General features: G+C 52.0%; 1 protein-coding gene across 3 annotated transcripts in view; it reads left to right on the top strand.

The window, feature by feature from the left end:
* The window catches only part of lca5 (lebercilin LCA5), a 201824-nt gene that overhangs the window by 123580 nt on the left and 61488 nt on the right, over positions 1-16756 (top strand). For all 3 annotated transcript variants that reach the window (XM_072499819.1, XM_072499817.1, XM_072499818.1), the window contains exon 6: positions 2093-2220. In XM_072499819.1, coding sequence (XP_072355920.1) covers positions 2093-2220 — 128 coding nt within the window. The remainder of the gene's footprint in view (positions 1-2092; positions 2221-16756) is intronic.

Consider the following 16756-nt stretch of genomic DNA (forward strand, 5'->3'; position numbering starts at 1 on the left):
AGGTTATCCACTTGGTAACAAAAATAGGAAGGCAGATTATTATTTGAATGGGTGTAAATTGAGAGAGGTGGATACACAGCAAGACCTTGATGTCGTTGTTTATCAGTCACTGGAAGTAAGCGTGCAGGAACAGGCAGTAAAAGATGCTATGTTGGCCTTCACAGTGAGAGGATTTTAATATAGGAATAGGGATGTTTTACTGCAATGGTATAGGGCATTGGTGAGGCCACACTTGGAGTATTGTGTGCAGTTTGTGTGTTCTTATCTGAGGAAGGATGTTCTTGGTATGGAGAGAATGTAGGAAAGGTTTACCAGGCTGATTCCTGAGATGGCGGGACTTTCATGAGGAGAGACTATATCGGTTAGGATTATATTTATTGGGGTTTCGAAGAGTGAGGGGGGATCTCATAGAATCTTATAAAATTCTAACAGGATTAAACCGGGTAGATTCAGAAAGGATGTTCCTGATGGTGGAGAAAGTCCAGAACTAGGGGTCATAGTTTGAGGATAAGGGGTAAACCTTTTTAGGACTGAGGTGAGGAGAAATTTCTTCATTCAGAGAGTTGTGAATTTTTGAAATTAACTACTACAAAAAGTAATTGAGGTGAAAACATTGTGTAACTTCAAGAAAAAATGAGATACAGCTCTTGGGGCTAAAACACCTACGTTATAGTGATCATGGGTTTGGAAAGTTTTGTCCCAGGAACCTTGATGAGTTTCTGCAGTGCATCTTATAGATGGTACACATGGCTACCACTGTTCATTGGTGATGAAGAGCACAAATATTTACTGAGTGGTTAGCAATCAAGCGTGCTGCTTGTTCTGGATGATCTGGAGCTTCTGGACTGTTGTAGGAGCTGCACTTATCCAAACAAGTGGAGAGTGTTGCATTACACACTTGACTTGTGCCTTGTAGATGCTGGACAGGCTTTGGGGAGTCAGGAGGTGAGTGACTCGTCGCAGGATTCCTAGCCTTTGACCTGCTCTGGTAGCCACAGTATTTATATGGCTACTCCAGTTCAGTTTTTCGTCAATGATAACCCCTCCCCAGGATTTTGTTCGTGCGAGACTCAGTGATGGTAATGCCTTTGAATGTCAATGGCCGATGGTTAGATCCCCTCATGTTGGAGATGGCTTGCCTGACACTTGTGTGGCGTGAATGTTAATTGCCACTGGTCAGCTCAAGCCTGGATATTGTCCAGCTGCATTTGGACATTATCTGCTTTATTGCGAATGGTACTGAACATTGTGCAGTCCACATCTGACCATCTCATGGATGAAAGTCATTGACGAACCAGCTGAAAATGGTTGGGCCTAGGACACGACCCTGAGGAACTCCTACAGTGATGTCCTGGAGCACCGATGATTGACCTCCAACCACCACAACCATCTTCCTTTTGTGCCAGGTATGACTAGCCAGCAGAGGGGTTTCCCCCGATTCCCATTGACTCCCGGTTAGCTAGGGCTCCTTGATGCCATAGTAGGTCAAATGCTCCCTTGATGTCACCTCGCCTCTGGCATTCAGCTCCTTTGTCCATGTTTGAACTGAGGCTGTAATAAAGTCAGGAGCTGAGTGAACCTGGTGGAACCCAAACAGCGTCTGTGAGCAGGTTATTGCTGAGTAAATGCCGCTTGAAAGCTCTTGACTCCTTCCACTGTACTGATGATCGAGAGTAAACTGATGGAGCAGTAATTGGTCGGGTTTGATTTGTCCTCTTTCTTGCTGAGGGAAGTAATCATGTAAACAATGCAGTCTGAAGACTTACTTACAATATTATAAATTTATTGAAATAGACATTTAAGAACATTTTAATGCACAAAAGACTAACGCATATATGGAGCATCTGAATAGCTTGTTTCCTTGTTACTTTCTGTGTATGAGTTTCCCTCCTGTTGTGTGTGTAATCTCTAAATATAAGTCCCAGCTGACAATGAAGCAGAACTGTCCTATCTAATGGATTAAGTTGGGTTCTAAATAACAGAAGATAATTACTCCAATGTGCAATAGCAATCAAGATATATTCATGTAAATGAATAACAAAAACTTAATTAATCTGGTTTATAATTGCTTGTTTTTCTCTATACTTTTTAGCTACAGTGCCTAACACTGTGAAAGGAGTACAGACCGAAGAGTACTTCTTGCCTTTAGAATTCCCAACTCCACCCCTAGCTTTTAGTGGCGAAGAAGAACTGAGGGATAAAGGAGAAAATTCACAAATGGTATGTGTTTTTTCTAATGTATATTCTTTTTACAAAATGGCTGAGGACTATGGCGTAGGTTATATGTAATTTAAAAAGTCTAATGATATAAAAGATAGACATCAATGTTATAATGTAGATAGCCAGACAGTGAAGGATTGAACACGAGAGACCTCATTGCCTATTGTTGATGGTCTCTAACCATCAACATTTCTTTCATTTTGATCTTAAATATTCGAGCACACAAGTTCTCAATTCTTGCCTGCCACCTAAATACAATTGAACACCCAGGTGGTAAACAATTAACTGCCAGAAGCTCTAATATTCTGTATTTTTACCTTCACCACTGAAGGTGGACAGAGGTAATGTTTTATCCCTGTTTGTTGACCTGTTGGTTTGTAAACAATATATCTCAAAAACTAATGTCCAAATTTTGAGGAAGTGTGTTACAGAGGTTGTGGTCCATGGAAGAATTGATTAGATTTTGGCGAAGGTGTGGATCTGCATCTGGAATCTAGATTTTTAAAAAAAGTTTTGGTAAGATTGGGATACTTGATGTTTTTTTAAAGAATATTGTATTACCTTGTATTTAGAACGTTGTGTGATTTAGAATTTTGTGCATTTTGTCAGCTGTTGTGATGGCATTTGTCACAGCTTTAAACTGTGAACAGGGTTTTCAGAGCAGGTTGTTGGTTGTGGATTAGCCTGAAGTGCCCTTGGTGAGGAGAAGCTCTTAATAAGTCTTTATCCTTTCAGCTCTTGTAGTTACAGAGCATCAACATCAGTCAGGCAGGGAAAAGTCTCGAGGAAGAGTTGCGTAATTGTTTTTTATTAACAAACTATTTTATTGAGGTATTGTAGGCATATAGAAAAAACGACATCGTACAGTACAAAAAAAAGAAGTTAAGACACAAATTACAAATTAAACATAGTGCAAACCACGGCTCTGTTCACGCACGGACCTGTCTCAATATCCCCCTATTCTACTCTACTCTACCCTTGCCCCCCACCCTTAACGCTTACTCCTCTGCGAAGAAGTCAATAAATGTCTGCCACCTTCGGACAAAGGCCAGTAGCGAACCTCTCACGGTGAACTTGACTTTCTCTAGGCCAAGAAAGCTCGCCATGTCCGATAGCCATACCTCAGCCCTCGGGGGCTTTGAGTCCCTCCATGCTAACAGTATTCGTCGCCGGGCTACCAGGGAAGCAAAGGCCAGAACGTCGACCTCTCTCTCTTCATGGACTCCCGGGTCCTCCGAAACCCCAAAGATTGCCATCTCCGGTCTCGTTACTACCCCAGCTTTCAATACCCGGGACATGACATTGCGAATCTCTGCCAATACCATCTGAGTTTAGGGCACGACCAGAACATATGTACATGGTTAGCCGACCCTCCAGCGCATCTAGCACACTTGTTCTCCAGCCCGAAGAATCTGCTCATCCGGGCCACCGTCATGTGGGCCCGGTGCATGACCTTAAACATCAGGCTGAGCCTGGCGCATGTTGCGGTCGTGCTTACTCTGCTCAGGGCTTCTACCCAAATACCATCCTCCGGCTCGCTCTCTCTCTGTCCCCCCCCCCCCCCCCCCCCCCCCCTCAAAGCTCCTCCTCCCACTTAAGCTTCAGGTCCTCGGTCTGCGTATCTTCAGCTCCCATTAGTTCCTTGTAGACGTCTGAAACTCTACCCTCTTCCACCTCTCCCCTAGAAACTACCCTGTCCTGCCTCCCCTTCGGCGGGAGACGTGGGAAGGACGGCACTAGTCTGCGTACAAAATCCCTCACCTGCGAGTATCTAAAGTCGTTCCCTCTCGCCAGCCCAAACTTCTCTTCCAGCGCCCTCATGCTCGGAAAGCTCCCTTCCAGGAACAGATCCCCCATTCTCACAATCCCCGCCCTCCTCCACAGTCGATACCCCCCCGTCCATGTTCCCCGGGGCAAATCGGTGGTTGCCGCAGATTGGTGTCTGCACCGATGCTCTTACCTCTCCTACATGCTCCTCCACTGGCCCCAGATCCGGAAGAGCCACCACCACTATCGGGCTGGTGGAGTACCGTGCCAGCGGAAGCGGCAGAGGCGCTGTGACCAAGGTTGTAAAGCTAGTGCCCCTGCACGAAGCAGCCTCCATCCGCTCCCAAACCGACCTCGCGCCCACCATCCATTTCCTTATCATCGCTATGTTGGCCGCCCAGTAATACTTGCTGAAGTTCGGCAATGCCAGCCCCCCTTCCCCTCCGTTCCTTTCAAGCATCACCCTCTTCACCCGCGGGTACTTCCCTGCCCATACAAATCCCAGAATAATTGGGCACGATTCTCCGATGCTGCGCCGGTTGGGAGAATCGCCTGCCGCGGCAGCTTTCCACGCGACGCCGGTCCGACGCCCTCCCGTGATGCACCCAAGCAGCGAGCTCGGCCCCGTCGAGTTCTGCGCGGCACAGGCCGAAGAATCGCCCGAGACACCCAAAATGGCGATTCTCCGCTACCCCCGATATTCTCCGGCCCGAATGGGCTGAAGTCCCGACGGCGTGACCCCAGTTCACGCCGTCGCCGTCCACACCTGGTAAATAAAGTCGTCAGCCAGTCGAGCAGGGAGGAGGTGAGCGGACTGTTCCAGAGCTCCTGCAGACCGGGTCGGCTTCCCCGAGAACGCTGCGGCCAATGGGGGGGGTGGGAGGGGAGTGGAGGTGGGAGGGGGGGGGGGTGAGGGAGGGAGTGGAGGTGGGAGGGGCGGTGAGGGAGGGAGTGGAGGTGGGAGGGGCGATGAGGTAGGGAGTGGAGGTGGGAGGGGGGTGAGGCAGGGAGTGGAGGTGGGAGGGGGGTGAGGGAGGGAGTGGATGTGGGAGGGGGAGGGAGTGGAGGGGGGAGGGAGTGGAGGTGGGGAGGGTGAGGGAGGGAGTGGAGGTGGGGAGGGGGAGAGAGGGAGTGGAGGTGGGAGGGGGGTTGATGGAGGGAGTGGAGGTGGGAGAGGGGTGAGGGAGGGAGTGGAGGTGGGAGGGGGGGAGGGAGAGTGTGGAGGGTGTCGTCCATCCGCGGATGCCACATGTCAGCCGTCCTGATATGGCAGGACGGTGACGAGGACACGGCCGCAGGTTGTCGTGTGGCTGATGGGCACAGGCGACTGGCACACTGGTGAGGAGGACGGTGTGAACTGACGGTTGGACGCAGACAGTGACCAGGGGTTAGGTTGGCTGCATGTCTGCAGCGGGACCAGGCCACCAGGGCACACAGGTATCCCATGCAACCCGGTTGCCGAGGTGTGGAAGAACCTCTGTGTAACATGTCGTTTCTCTGCCCCCCACCACCCTCCTGCAGGTCACCATGTATGCCAACCAGACAGCGATGTTCACTGCCGTGGTTGGAGCCGCAGCACTGTAGGTGGCCATCCGGCAGCGTAGACTGCGATGGCCCACAGTGGCCGCGGAGTGGCCCGTCATCGCCCCGCAGGCGCTCAGGCCCGGAATGTCCGGGGGATGCCTAGAGGAACATTGACCCCCAGACGGTGAGGAATCTCTCAGGCATCGGTCCATAGGTGCATCCGGGCCGTGACCGACGCCTTGTACGCCATCGCGGACAGGTACATTAAATTCCCCGAGGACTGAGCACAGCAGGAAGCACGGGCACGTGGATTCTCCAAGGTGGCCGGGATACTGATGGTCCAGGGTGTCATCGATGGTGTGCACGTCCCCATTCGCCCGCCTGCAGACAACAGGGAAGTGTTCATGAACAGGAAGGGCGCATACTCCATGAACATTCAGGTGGTCTGCAACCCCCACATGAAGATCATGCACGTGTGCGCATGGTACCCCGGGAGTGTGCATGACGCCTACATTTTGGCACAGTCGTTCATCCCGCAATGTTCGATGAATGCCCCCCCCGGCTGAGGGGCTGGTTGCTGGGCGACGGGCTATCCGTTGAGGTCATGGCTGATGACCCCAATACGGAGGCCTCAGACCAACGCGGAGAGCATATACAGCAAGGCCCATGCAGCAACCAGGGGTGTGGTGGAGCGGTGCTTCGGCCTGCTGAAGATGCGATTCAGATGCCTGGACCGCTCCGGAGGGGCCTTGCAATACCGGCCCGACAGGGTCGGTCACATAGTTGTGGTCTGCTGTGCGCTGCACAACATTACCATGTAGAGGGGAGATGCCCTGGTGGAGGAGTGGGAGGGAGGACCCGATGACACCGGAGCTATCGCAAACGAAGGGGAGGAGGAGGATGGCGTGCATCAGGGTGAGGAGAGGGGTGGAGGACACAGACACGGGCTGGGTGCTGGTTACGTCCAGGAGGCTGCAAGACAGCACCGTCGAGGACAGCGGGCACGCGACGCGTTGGTGGCCGCACGGTTCACGCGACGCGTTGGTGGCCGCGCGGTTCACGCACCGTGGGGAGGGATTCGCTGAACACTGCCACTTGCACCGCCAGTCCTGCACACGGGCACCACACAGCACCCCCGTACCTCCGCACCGCGCACACGGCACCAATTCCACATCACCTTACCACTGCGACACTACGGGATTGCACTACATTGATGATTGTGTAAGCGGTTGTGATCAGTGCCATGTTGAATGATGACAGCCCGCTCTGCGATGAGTGGAGCTCAGATTCGCCAGCCAAGGTCTGACTCATGGCTATAGCTGAACCATCCATACCGGTGGTCACAGCGTTCGTCACGGACACTTCATCAATTACCCGTGTGGGGTACCTGGCGTCGGAGTGCCGAGGACTACGGTGTCCGATTTTGGGAGGTTGGGGAGAAAAGGGACAGCACATCCGGCACCGACGTTGAACCGTCCATAGACCCCAGTACCACTCGGTCACCCTCACGAGCCCCCTGGTACCGGACATTGCACAGAGTCTTACAAGTTAAGTGCAACAGTGAGTTTAATTGTGACATTCACATACAGATACCCAACCCCCTACAATTAAACTGTGCCCTGCACCCATGCCAACTTACTTTGTTTCTAACTTCTTTGCCTTACGGGCCCTACCACTACGTCTAGGTGGCTCCCCAGATGGTACAGCAAGAGTGGGGGTGGACTGCTGAGAATAACGCCCTGCGACATGGCTCCCCGTTGGCACGCATTTCCTGTGGCGGCCCAGCTTCGATGGGCCAGGCTGCTCTGCGGGCGTGCTGGATGGCATGGTACCACCCTGACCTGCCCGCTCCCCACCAGATGCGCCAGGGACGGAACGTGGGGAGGCCGAGTGTACCGGGACGTCCCTTAATGGAGGGAATGGGACGGGCCCCAGAACCACCACCTCCCTCGGGGAGCCCGGTGGCCCCCGGGCCTCACTGTTGGACGGAGGTGCGATCGGAGACATGCCCCGTCGCACCACCGACACCTGGCGCTGCCAGTCCTGGAGGCCTGCAGCGGTATCGACCATGGTCCGAATGTTCGCAGAGACGGAGCCCAGGGAGTGCGACATTCCTGCCAGGGACTGTGCTATCTCAACCTGTGAGTGCGCTACGCCATCCATCACGTGCGCCAGGCGGTCTATGCTCTCCGCGACTGACTGGTGGGACTGTGCCATGGCCTGCTGGGACCGGGCCATGGCATGGTGAGACTCGGCCAGGGCCTGGAGAGCGGCGGCAATGTCGTGTTGGCTCTGGCGCATGGCTACCTGTGCGAGGGCAGCCCTCTCCTGGGCCATGGGCTTCACGTGCATGTGTCATCCAACGCCTTGCAGAACCTGGCCAATGGCCAAAACCGTTTCACCCATTGCCTCCACCGCGGACGCCACCCGTGCAATGTCGGCCTGGGTGGCTGCGATGAGCAGCACCACTCCCTGCTCCTGGACGCGAATGGACTCCACCAACTGCGTGTGCAGGTCCTGAAGATGGCCCTCATCCCGTTATTCAGTCCCTGGGTGTCCACATGCATCGGGTGGGTCAAGTACATCCAGGAACCTGGGAACCGTCTGGGCGACAGCTGGTTGCTGGGCCTGGGCTGCCCTCTGACCGACCAGCCCCTCAGCTGCTCCAAACTCCACCTGCTGTACCGGCTCGGCTGTGTGGTGCGCACCAGACCGTGACCCGAGAGCCTCATCACTTATTTGTCCAACCGAGGTGAGTGTCTCTGCGATGGTGGATGGTGTGGGAGACAGCAGTGCCGCTAGCTCTAGGTCATCGTCTGTAAAGAAGTCTGGTGTGTCCTGGTCCCCCTCATGGCCCGGCGCAGGGTGCATGTGGCCCATGTCATGTTCCGCTCCAGGTGATTCCGTGGACTGTGTGGCCGTCCTCTGTCACCGTCCACTGTCCCCGTCCTGTCCCCGTCGTGGCACATGGCCCTACCTTCAGGCAATGCACGGCCATCACTTTTGTCACTGTCCGTCCTGTGCCCCTCAGTATTGTCTCTGTGCGTCCCCCTCCAGCGTCCCAGACTGAGAGGATGGCCCTCCTGCCACCCTCTGGCGTGCATCCCTGGGTTGAGGTTGCAGATGGTCGGCTGTGTCTTGGCCGAGCCGACCCTGGGCGTTCAGCGGCTGGCCCTGGGGATCACAACGATATGGGGTTCGGTAGACACGCTGGGCCGGGTGTATGGTGGTGGTGGGGGCAGTGTGTGAGGGGGGAGAGGATCGAGGGTGCAGTGGCCAGAGTGTGAGGGGGGAGGGGATCGGGGGTGCAGTGGCCAGAGTGTGAGGGGGACGATGACGGGCTGAGGGGGTGGGGGGAGGGGAGAGGACATGCAAGGTTGTCTCGCTTGCTTCTGCGCCTCCGACCTGGCATGGCGCGACCTCCCGGGTGGCGGATCCCCCAGCAAGGCCCAGGACCCTCTGCTCGTGAACGTTTAGGGGGTGCAGCATAGGTGAACCCCCTCCGGTTCTCAGATGTTCACGATGGTTGTGAGCTGTCTTGTCCTGTGCAGGGGGGATTGGATAAAGCATCACAATTAGGCGGGTATCATCAGGGCGTGCAGATATAGGCTATATTAATGTTGGGTGAGGAGAGTGTTGGAGCCACGCCTTGGCATCTCTCCAGGGGGTTGCGGTGCTCATGTGGGTCGAGTACAATGTTGTGCACCGTGTGGGGGGGGGGGGGGGGGGGGGGGGAGGAGAAGAGAGGAAGGTGTTGTGACCCGGGGGTGCCCTCGTGGCACTTACCCTGGCAGCCCTAGTGAGGTCGTGCAGCTTTTTCCTACACTGCTCCCTGGACCGGGGGGTGTGCCTCACAGCGGGGCCAACGTCACGCCAGCCGCGCTTCATCGTGCTGGACGGCTGGCGATGCCCACGTCTTGGGCAAAGGGTGGCCCTTCGTTGTTCAACCTCATCGAGGAGGGTGTCCAGGTCCGTGTCCTGCGGCTCGTCGGGGCTCAGCCATCTCTCCTCCTCCTGGGTCCTTCCGTGTGCGGATCGCGCCCTTTATGGCGCTGCGCGGCGTCATTCGGGCGTCGCGTGCTTACGACGCTGCTTTCGCGTCACGCCCCCCGAGTTCCTCGCGGCCCCACTCCTAGCCCATTGAGAGAGATGAGTGTACAACGAGACCTGGAAGTCCTCGTACACCAATCGCTGAAATTAAGTATTCAGGTACAGCAGGCCATAAAGAAGACAAATGGTATGCTGGCCTTCAGAGTGAGAGGGTTCGAGTACAGGAGCAGGGATGTCTTGTTGAAATTATACATAGCCTTGGTGAAGCCACACCTGGAATATTGTGTGTAGTTTTGGTCACCTTATCTGCATTCGCAATCCATCTGGCCCCAGTGATTTTTCCATCTTCAATAATGCAATTCCTCCAGTACTTCCTCTCTCACTAGAATGTCTTCGATGTCTATCTCCTTAGTGAAGATAGAGACAAAATACTCCTTGAGAACCCTGCCTACACCTTCTGAATCAACCCACAAATTACCCTGTACATCTCTCATAGGCCTTACCTTTTCTTTATTTATTCCCTTGCTCTTAATGTATTGGTAAAATATCTTAGGATTTTCTTTGATTTTGCTTGCCATTATTTTTTCATATCCTCTCTCTGCTTTCCTAATTTGCATTTTTACTTCACCCCTGTACTTTCTATACTCCTCAGGAGGGGGGGCCTGTTTAGCTCAGTGGGCTAGACAGCTGGTTTGTGATGCAGAACAAGGCCAGCAGCACGGGTTCAATTCCCATATCGGCTGAGGTTATTCAGGAGGCCCGCCTTCTCAACCTTGCCCCTCGCCTGTGGTGTGGTGATCCTCAGGTTAAACCACCACCAGTCAGCTCTCCCCTTCAAAGGGGCGATGGCGACTTTACTTTACCATACCTTATACTCCTCTAGGCTTTTGACAGTCTTTCTTTTCTGTTTCATCTTGGCCTCTATGGCACTGGACAAGCAGGGGGCTCTAGATTTGGCAGTACCGCCCTTTTTCTTTATGGGGTCATGTAGAATTTCACCTTTGAATGTTTCGCACTTTTCTTTTAATTAAGGGGCAAATTAGCGTGGCCAATCCACCTACCCTGCACATCTTTGGGTTGTGGGGGCGAACCCACAGACAGGGAGAATGTGCAAACTCCACATGGACAGTGACCCAGGGCTGGGATCGAATCTGGGACCTCGATGCCGTGAGGCAGCAGTGCTAGCCACTGTGCCGCCATGCTGCACTGTCACCCACTTCTTTGACACAGTTTTTCCTTCTTATAGTTGTATCCAGTCCACTCTTGGCAGCTCGTCTGTCAGCTTTCATCATTGTGACTCGTCCCCATGAGCGTCAACAGTTTCATGAGGCATTTCCTGCATCATCATTGAGCCTAATATTTTCCTCATTTGATGTTTATTTATGCACAATCACACTTGAGGTCACTGAATAGTGAGTAGGAATCCTGATTAATCCCTACTCAGGAGTGCTGAGGCCAATCGTCATGCCCTCTACTGCTGACCAGGCTAAGATTAGCTAACAGCACAGATAGGAAATTATTTCTACAGGTTTCCTAGTATGCAGAGCTCACCTACTTACTGAAGAAACTCTTAGCATTGGGAATGTCTTTTTGTTCATCGTATACTGCAGTCCATTCCTCAAGAATAAAATGCGCAAGCCTCTTCAACATTTTTGCTCAGCTAGCTGTTAATATATTTCAGATTGGTTTAACCTGACTCTTCATGTTCGATAGCATGTGTGATGTGGGAAAACTGTGGGTGTGAGCCCTGATAATGTCACAATGTGACATCATATATTAAAGCATTGACATATTGTACTGTTTCACTGGCCTTTTAGGCAGATATTCGGATGTAGAGGAATTTTCTTTGTGAAATCATTTATAACTTATTCATCAGACTCGCTTTATAAATATTATTTAACATTATTAGGCATTCTGTGCTGGTGGTGTTCATAGTGAGTCAGAGATTTTATAATCCAAGCGAGAGAATGAATGGATGAAAATAAGGATTAGAGAGCTACACAGATTTGATTTATTATTGTCACATATATTAGTATACAGTGAAAAGTATTGTTTCTTGCATGCTGTGCAGACAACGCATACCATACATAGGGAAGGAAGGAGAGACTACAGAATGTAATGTTACAGACAACGCTAGGGTGTAGAGAAAAGATCAACTTAATACGAGGTAGGTCCATTCAAAAGTCTGATGGCAGCCGGGGAGAAGCTGCTTAGACCGATACTCTCTTGTGTTTAGACTGGGGAGGTAGATATACATTTGGGTGCCAGAGAAACAATTACAGAGGGCAATACTCAAATGGATCTGGTGTTGGTGTTGTCACTTGTTTTTCCCAGACGGGTTTCGCTGCCGTTGTCGTCTCGCGCTCACCTTTGCTTCAGCCGTTCGTCCCGTCTTTCGCCTGGATTCTCCTTGCTCTCTGTTCCTGTAGATGCCAAGTTTGTTATCGTTTCCCATGCCCTCCTTCCAGCTATCATTTCCCCCCCCCCCAACCTCCCTGGTTCTCCTCTATTTTACCCTGTCTCTTCACTCTTTCCCCCCCCCCCACCTTCTGTGGTTCGCCTTTCTTTCCTTTTAGGTTTAGCGGTCGTCATCGTCCCCCTTCTCTCTCCCGGTCTATCCCTCTCATGCCTTGGCTACTTTCCCCTGATTCTTGGCTACCTGGCTATTCTTCTGCTTGTTCGTTGGCCACAAACAGGTCCCGGAACAATTGGGTGAATGGTTCCCACGTTGAACAATTGGGTGAATGGTTCCCACGTTCTGTGGAAGCCGTCGTCTGACCCTCGGATGGTGAATTTGATTTTCTCCATTTGGAGAGATTCTGAGAGGTTGGACAGCCAGTCTGCAGCTTTGGGCGGTGCTGCTGACCGCCAGCCAAACAGGATTCCACGGCGGGCGATCAGGGAGGCAAAGACAAGGGCGTTCATCCCTCCACCCCAGGAATAGATCTGGCTGGTCTGATACCCCGAAGACCACCACTTTTGGGCATGGCTCCACCTTCATCCCCACTACTATGGACATTGCCTCGAAGAAGGCTGTCCAGTACCCCGCAAAACTGAGGCAAGACCAGAACATTGTGGGCGTGGTTGGCTGGGCCTACTTGGCACCGTTCACATCTATCCTCCACCTCCGGGAAGAACCTACTCATATGGATTCTTGTTAAGTGGACTCTATGTACCACTTTTAGTTGCGTCAGGCTGAGCCTTGCGCACATGGAGGTGGAGTTGACCCGATGCAGTTCTTCACTCCAGAGTCCCCACCCTATTTCAATCCCCAGGTCCTCCCATTTATTTCTTGTTGCGTCCAGTACGGTGTCGGCTCTTTCTACCAGTCGGTCATACATGCCGCTACAGTTTCCTTTATCATAGAATTTACAGTGCAGAAGGAGGCCATTTGGCCCATCGAGTCTGCACCAGCCCTTACAAAGAGCACCCTACTCAAGCCCACATATCTACCCTATCCTCGTAACCCAGTAACCCCCACTTAACCTTTTTGGACACTTACGGGCAATTTAGCATGGCCAATCTACCTAACCCGCACATCTTTGGACTGTGGGAGGAAACCAGAGCACCCGGAGGAAACCCATGCAGACACGGGGAGGACGTGCATATCTAGTGTGCTTGCATCCAGTAACTCTTCCAGTAATGTCTGTCATGGCGGTTGTGGGTACATCCTTGTCTCCATGCGTAGGAAGTTTTTGAGTTGCAGGTACCCCCTGGCTAGCTGAAATTTCTCTGTTAGTTCATCCAGTGTTGCGATCCTGCCGTCCGTGTATAGGTCCCTGACTGCCAGTGTCCCTCCGTCCTGTCCCCACTTTTTGAAGGTGGCGTCAGTCAGCGCTGGTGTGAACCCATGGTTGTTGCAGATGGGAGCTTTGTCCGACATTTTGGTCAGGCCAAATTGCTGCCGTGGTTGGTTCCCGGACTGGAGGGTGGCTATCACCACTGGGCTGCTGGAGTGTTTTTTGGGTGGGGATGGGAGTGCCGCCGTGGCGAGGGCCCGGAGGGAGGTCCCCATGCAGGAAGCCTCTTCCGTGCGCACCCACTCGGCTTCTGGCTCCTTGATCCATCCCCTTATTCGCTTGGCCGTTGCCACCCAGTGGTAGAATTATAGGTTTGGGAGGGCTAGCCCCCCCCCCTCAGATTTTGTTTTTTGTGGGACCTTCTTTGGGATCCTAGCATTCTTCCACCCGCCCCTCCATACGAACTCCATGATTAGTTTGTCTAGTGCTTTGAAATAGGCCTTGGGGATGTAGATCGGAATGGATCTAAGTAGGAAGAGGTACCTGGGCAGTACGTTCATTTTGATCGTCTGGACTCTCCCCGCGTTGGTTCCATCTTTGCAGGTCCTTTTTTACTTCCTCTGTCAGACTGGTGATGTTCCATTTGTGGATCCCTTTCCAGTCATGGGCTGTTTGGATCCCCAGGTAGCGGAATTTGTGTCGGGCTTGTTTAAACGGCAGTCACGTTAGGGAAGATCTCGCTTTTGCTCAAGTTGAGTTTGTAGCCCGAGAAGGCGTCAAACTCTTTCAGGAGCGCAATGATTCCGTCCATGCTGCTTTGTGGGTCCGAGATGTAGACGAACAGGTCAGCTGCATAGAGTGAGACTCTGCTCTCTGCTGCCCCTTCGGATCCCCCTCCAGCTTTTTGCTGCTCTGAGCGCAATTGCTAGTGGCTCGATCGCTAGAGTGAACAGCAGCGGGGACAGTGGGCATCCTTGCCTGGTGCCCCTGTGCAGCTGGAAGTATCGGGAGTTGGTGTTGTTGGTCCGTATGCTCACCATGGGAGCGTTGTATAGGAATTTTACCCAGGAGGTGAACCCTGTTCCAAGCCCGACCTGCTCCAGCACCTCTAAGGTATTTCCATTCGACCCTGTCGAAGGCCTTTTCTGCGTCTAGGGAGACGATTACCTCTGGTAGTCTCTCCCCGGAGGGGGTCATTATCACGTTCAGCAGGTGCCTGATGTTCGAGGAGAGCTTTCTACCTTTGACAAAGCCCGTCTGGTCCCCTGCGACCACGGTACTCAGTCTTCTAGCCTTTTGGCTAGGATTTTGGCCAGTATTTTGGCATCTGCGTTCAGCAGTGAGATAGGTCTATATGACCTACATTCCGTTGGCTCTTTATCTTTCTTAGGTATCAGCGAGATTGAGGCCTGTGCTAGCGAGTCTGTGAACATCTCCCGCAGGTGCAGGGCCAGTGCTGTCGCAAATTTTTTGTAGAAGTCAGCCGGGAACCCGTCGGGTCCCGGCGCCTTCCCCGCCTGCATGGAGCTAATACTCTCCCAGTGCTAGTGGTGCTTCCCGGCCCCGTTTTCTGCCCTCCCCCATGACTGGTATGTCCAGTCCATCAAGGAACCGTTTCAACCCGGATTCCCCCATTGGGGGCTCTGAGGTGGAAGAAGCCGTTCTTGAGTCGGTTGGTACGTGACCTCAAACTTTTGTATCTTTTTCTTGACAGAAGAAGGTGGAAGAGAGTCTGTCCGGGGTGCGTGGGGTCCTTAATTATGCTGGTTGCCGTTACGAGGCAGTGGAAATTGTAGACCGAGTCAATCAATGGGGGGCTGGTTTGCGTGATGGACTGGGCTACATTCACAACCTTTTGTAGTTTCCTGCGGTCTTGGGCAGAGCAGGAACCATACCAAGCTGTGATACAACCAGAAAGAATGCTTTCAATGGTGCACCTGTAAAGGTTAGTGAGAGTCATAGCTGACATGCCAAATTTCTTAGTCTTCTGAGAAAGTACAGTTGTTGGTGGGCTCTCTTAACTATAGTGTTGGAATGGGGGGGAACCAGGACAGTTTGTTGGTAATCTGGACACCTAAAAACTTGAAGCTCTCGACCCTTTCTACTTCGTTCCCATTAATGTAGGCAGGGGCATGTTCTCCTCTACGCTTCCTGAAGTCAATGGCAATCTCCTTCGTTTTGTTGACATTGTGGGAGAAATTATTGTCGTCGCAGTTCACCAGATTCTCTATCTCATTCCTGTACTCTGTCTTGTCATTGTTTTAAATCCGACCCACTACGGTGGTGTCATCAGCAAATTTGAAAATCGAGTTGAAAGTGAATTTAGCCACACAGTCATAGTATAGTAAGGGGCTGAGGACACAGCCCTGTGGGGCACCGGTGTTGAGGATGATCGTGGAGGAGGTGTTGTTGCCTATCCTTACTGATTGTGGTCTGTGGGTTAGGAAGTTCAGGATCCAGTCGCAGAGGGAGGAGCCGAGGTCCAGGTCACAGAGTTTGGAGATGATTTTGTAGGAATAATAGTGTTGCAGGCTGAGCTGTAGTCAATAAATAGGAGTCTGACATGGGTGTGTTTGTTATCTAGGTGTTCCAGTGTTGAGTGCAGGGCCAGGGAGATGGCGTCTGCTGTGGACCTGTTGCAGGGGTAGGCGAACTGTAGTGGAACAAGGCAATCCGGGAGGCTGTCTGTTCTATGACTCACCTTACAAAGCACTTCATAATGATGGATGCCAGAGCCACTGGACGATAGTCATTAAGGCACGCTGCTTGGCTTTTCTTTGGTTCAGGGATGATGGTCGTCTTCTCGAAGCAGATAGGGACCTCAGATTGTTGTAAAGAGAGGTTGACGATGTCTGCGAATACCCCTGCCAGCTGATCCGCGCAAGATGGTGATTAGGTGCAAGATGGAGAAATAAATATATATAGAGAGAAATCCAGTGAAGAGAGAGAACTGTTGGAGACAAAGGGAGAAATTATCCAAAGGGAGACTAGCAGTACAGATTGACGGATTGTAACTGGAAACCAGAGGAATAGTACAGAGATGGAGAAAAATAATGTACGGATAAAGTGAGATTGGGGATCAGCCACCAAATGTATGCAGCGATATATTGCAGAAACATATTCTTGGACTGAGCAAAATACTGCAGAAGCTGGAAATCTGAAGTAAAACTAAAGTGCTGCAAATACTCAGCAGATCATGAGAACATCGGACTTAAGAACAGGAGTAGGCCATTCAGTAAGATCATGGCTGACCTGGTTTTTTTCTCTCCTCTGCATGATTCCGAATGTCTTCAATGAATCATGGGTACCAAGTTCCCCATCCCTCCTGAATATTTAGTCCCCAGCATTGAATGGACTAGATCTGTTTTTAAGATAATGTGCCTTTGATCTTGATTTCCCACCACCAATCCCTCTAACATCTTAACCACCTTGATCAGATCATCCTTCAATCTTCT

This window comes from Scyliorhinus torazame, chromosome 4 (genome assembly GCF_047496885.1).
Source record: "Scyliorhinus torazame isolate Kashiwa2021f chromosome 4, sScyTor2.1, whole genome shotgun sequence".
In the NCBI taxonomy this organism is placed as follows: Eukaryota; Metazoa; Chordata; class Chondrichthyes; order Carcharhiniformes; family Scyliorhinidae; genus Scyliorhinus; species Scyliorhinus torazame.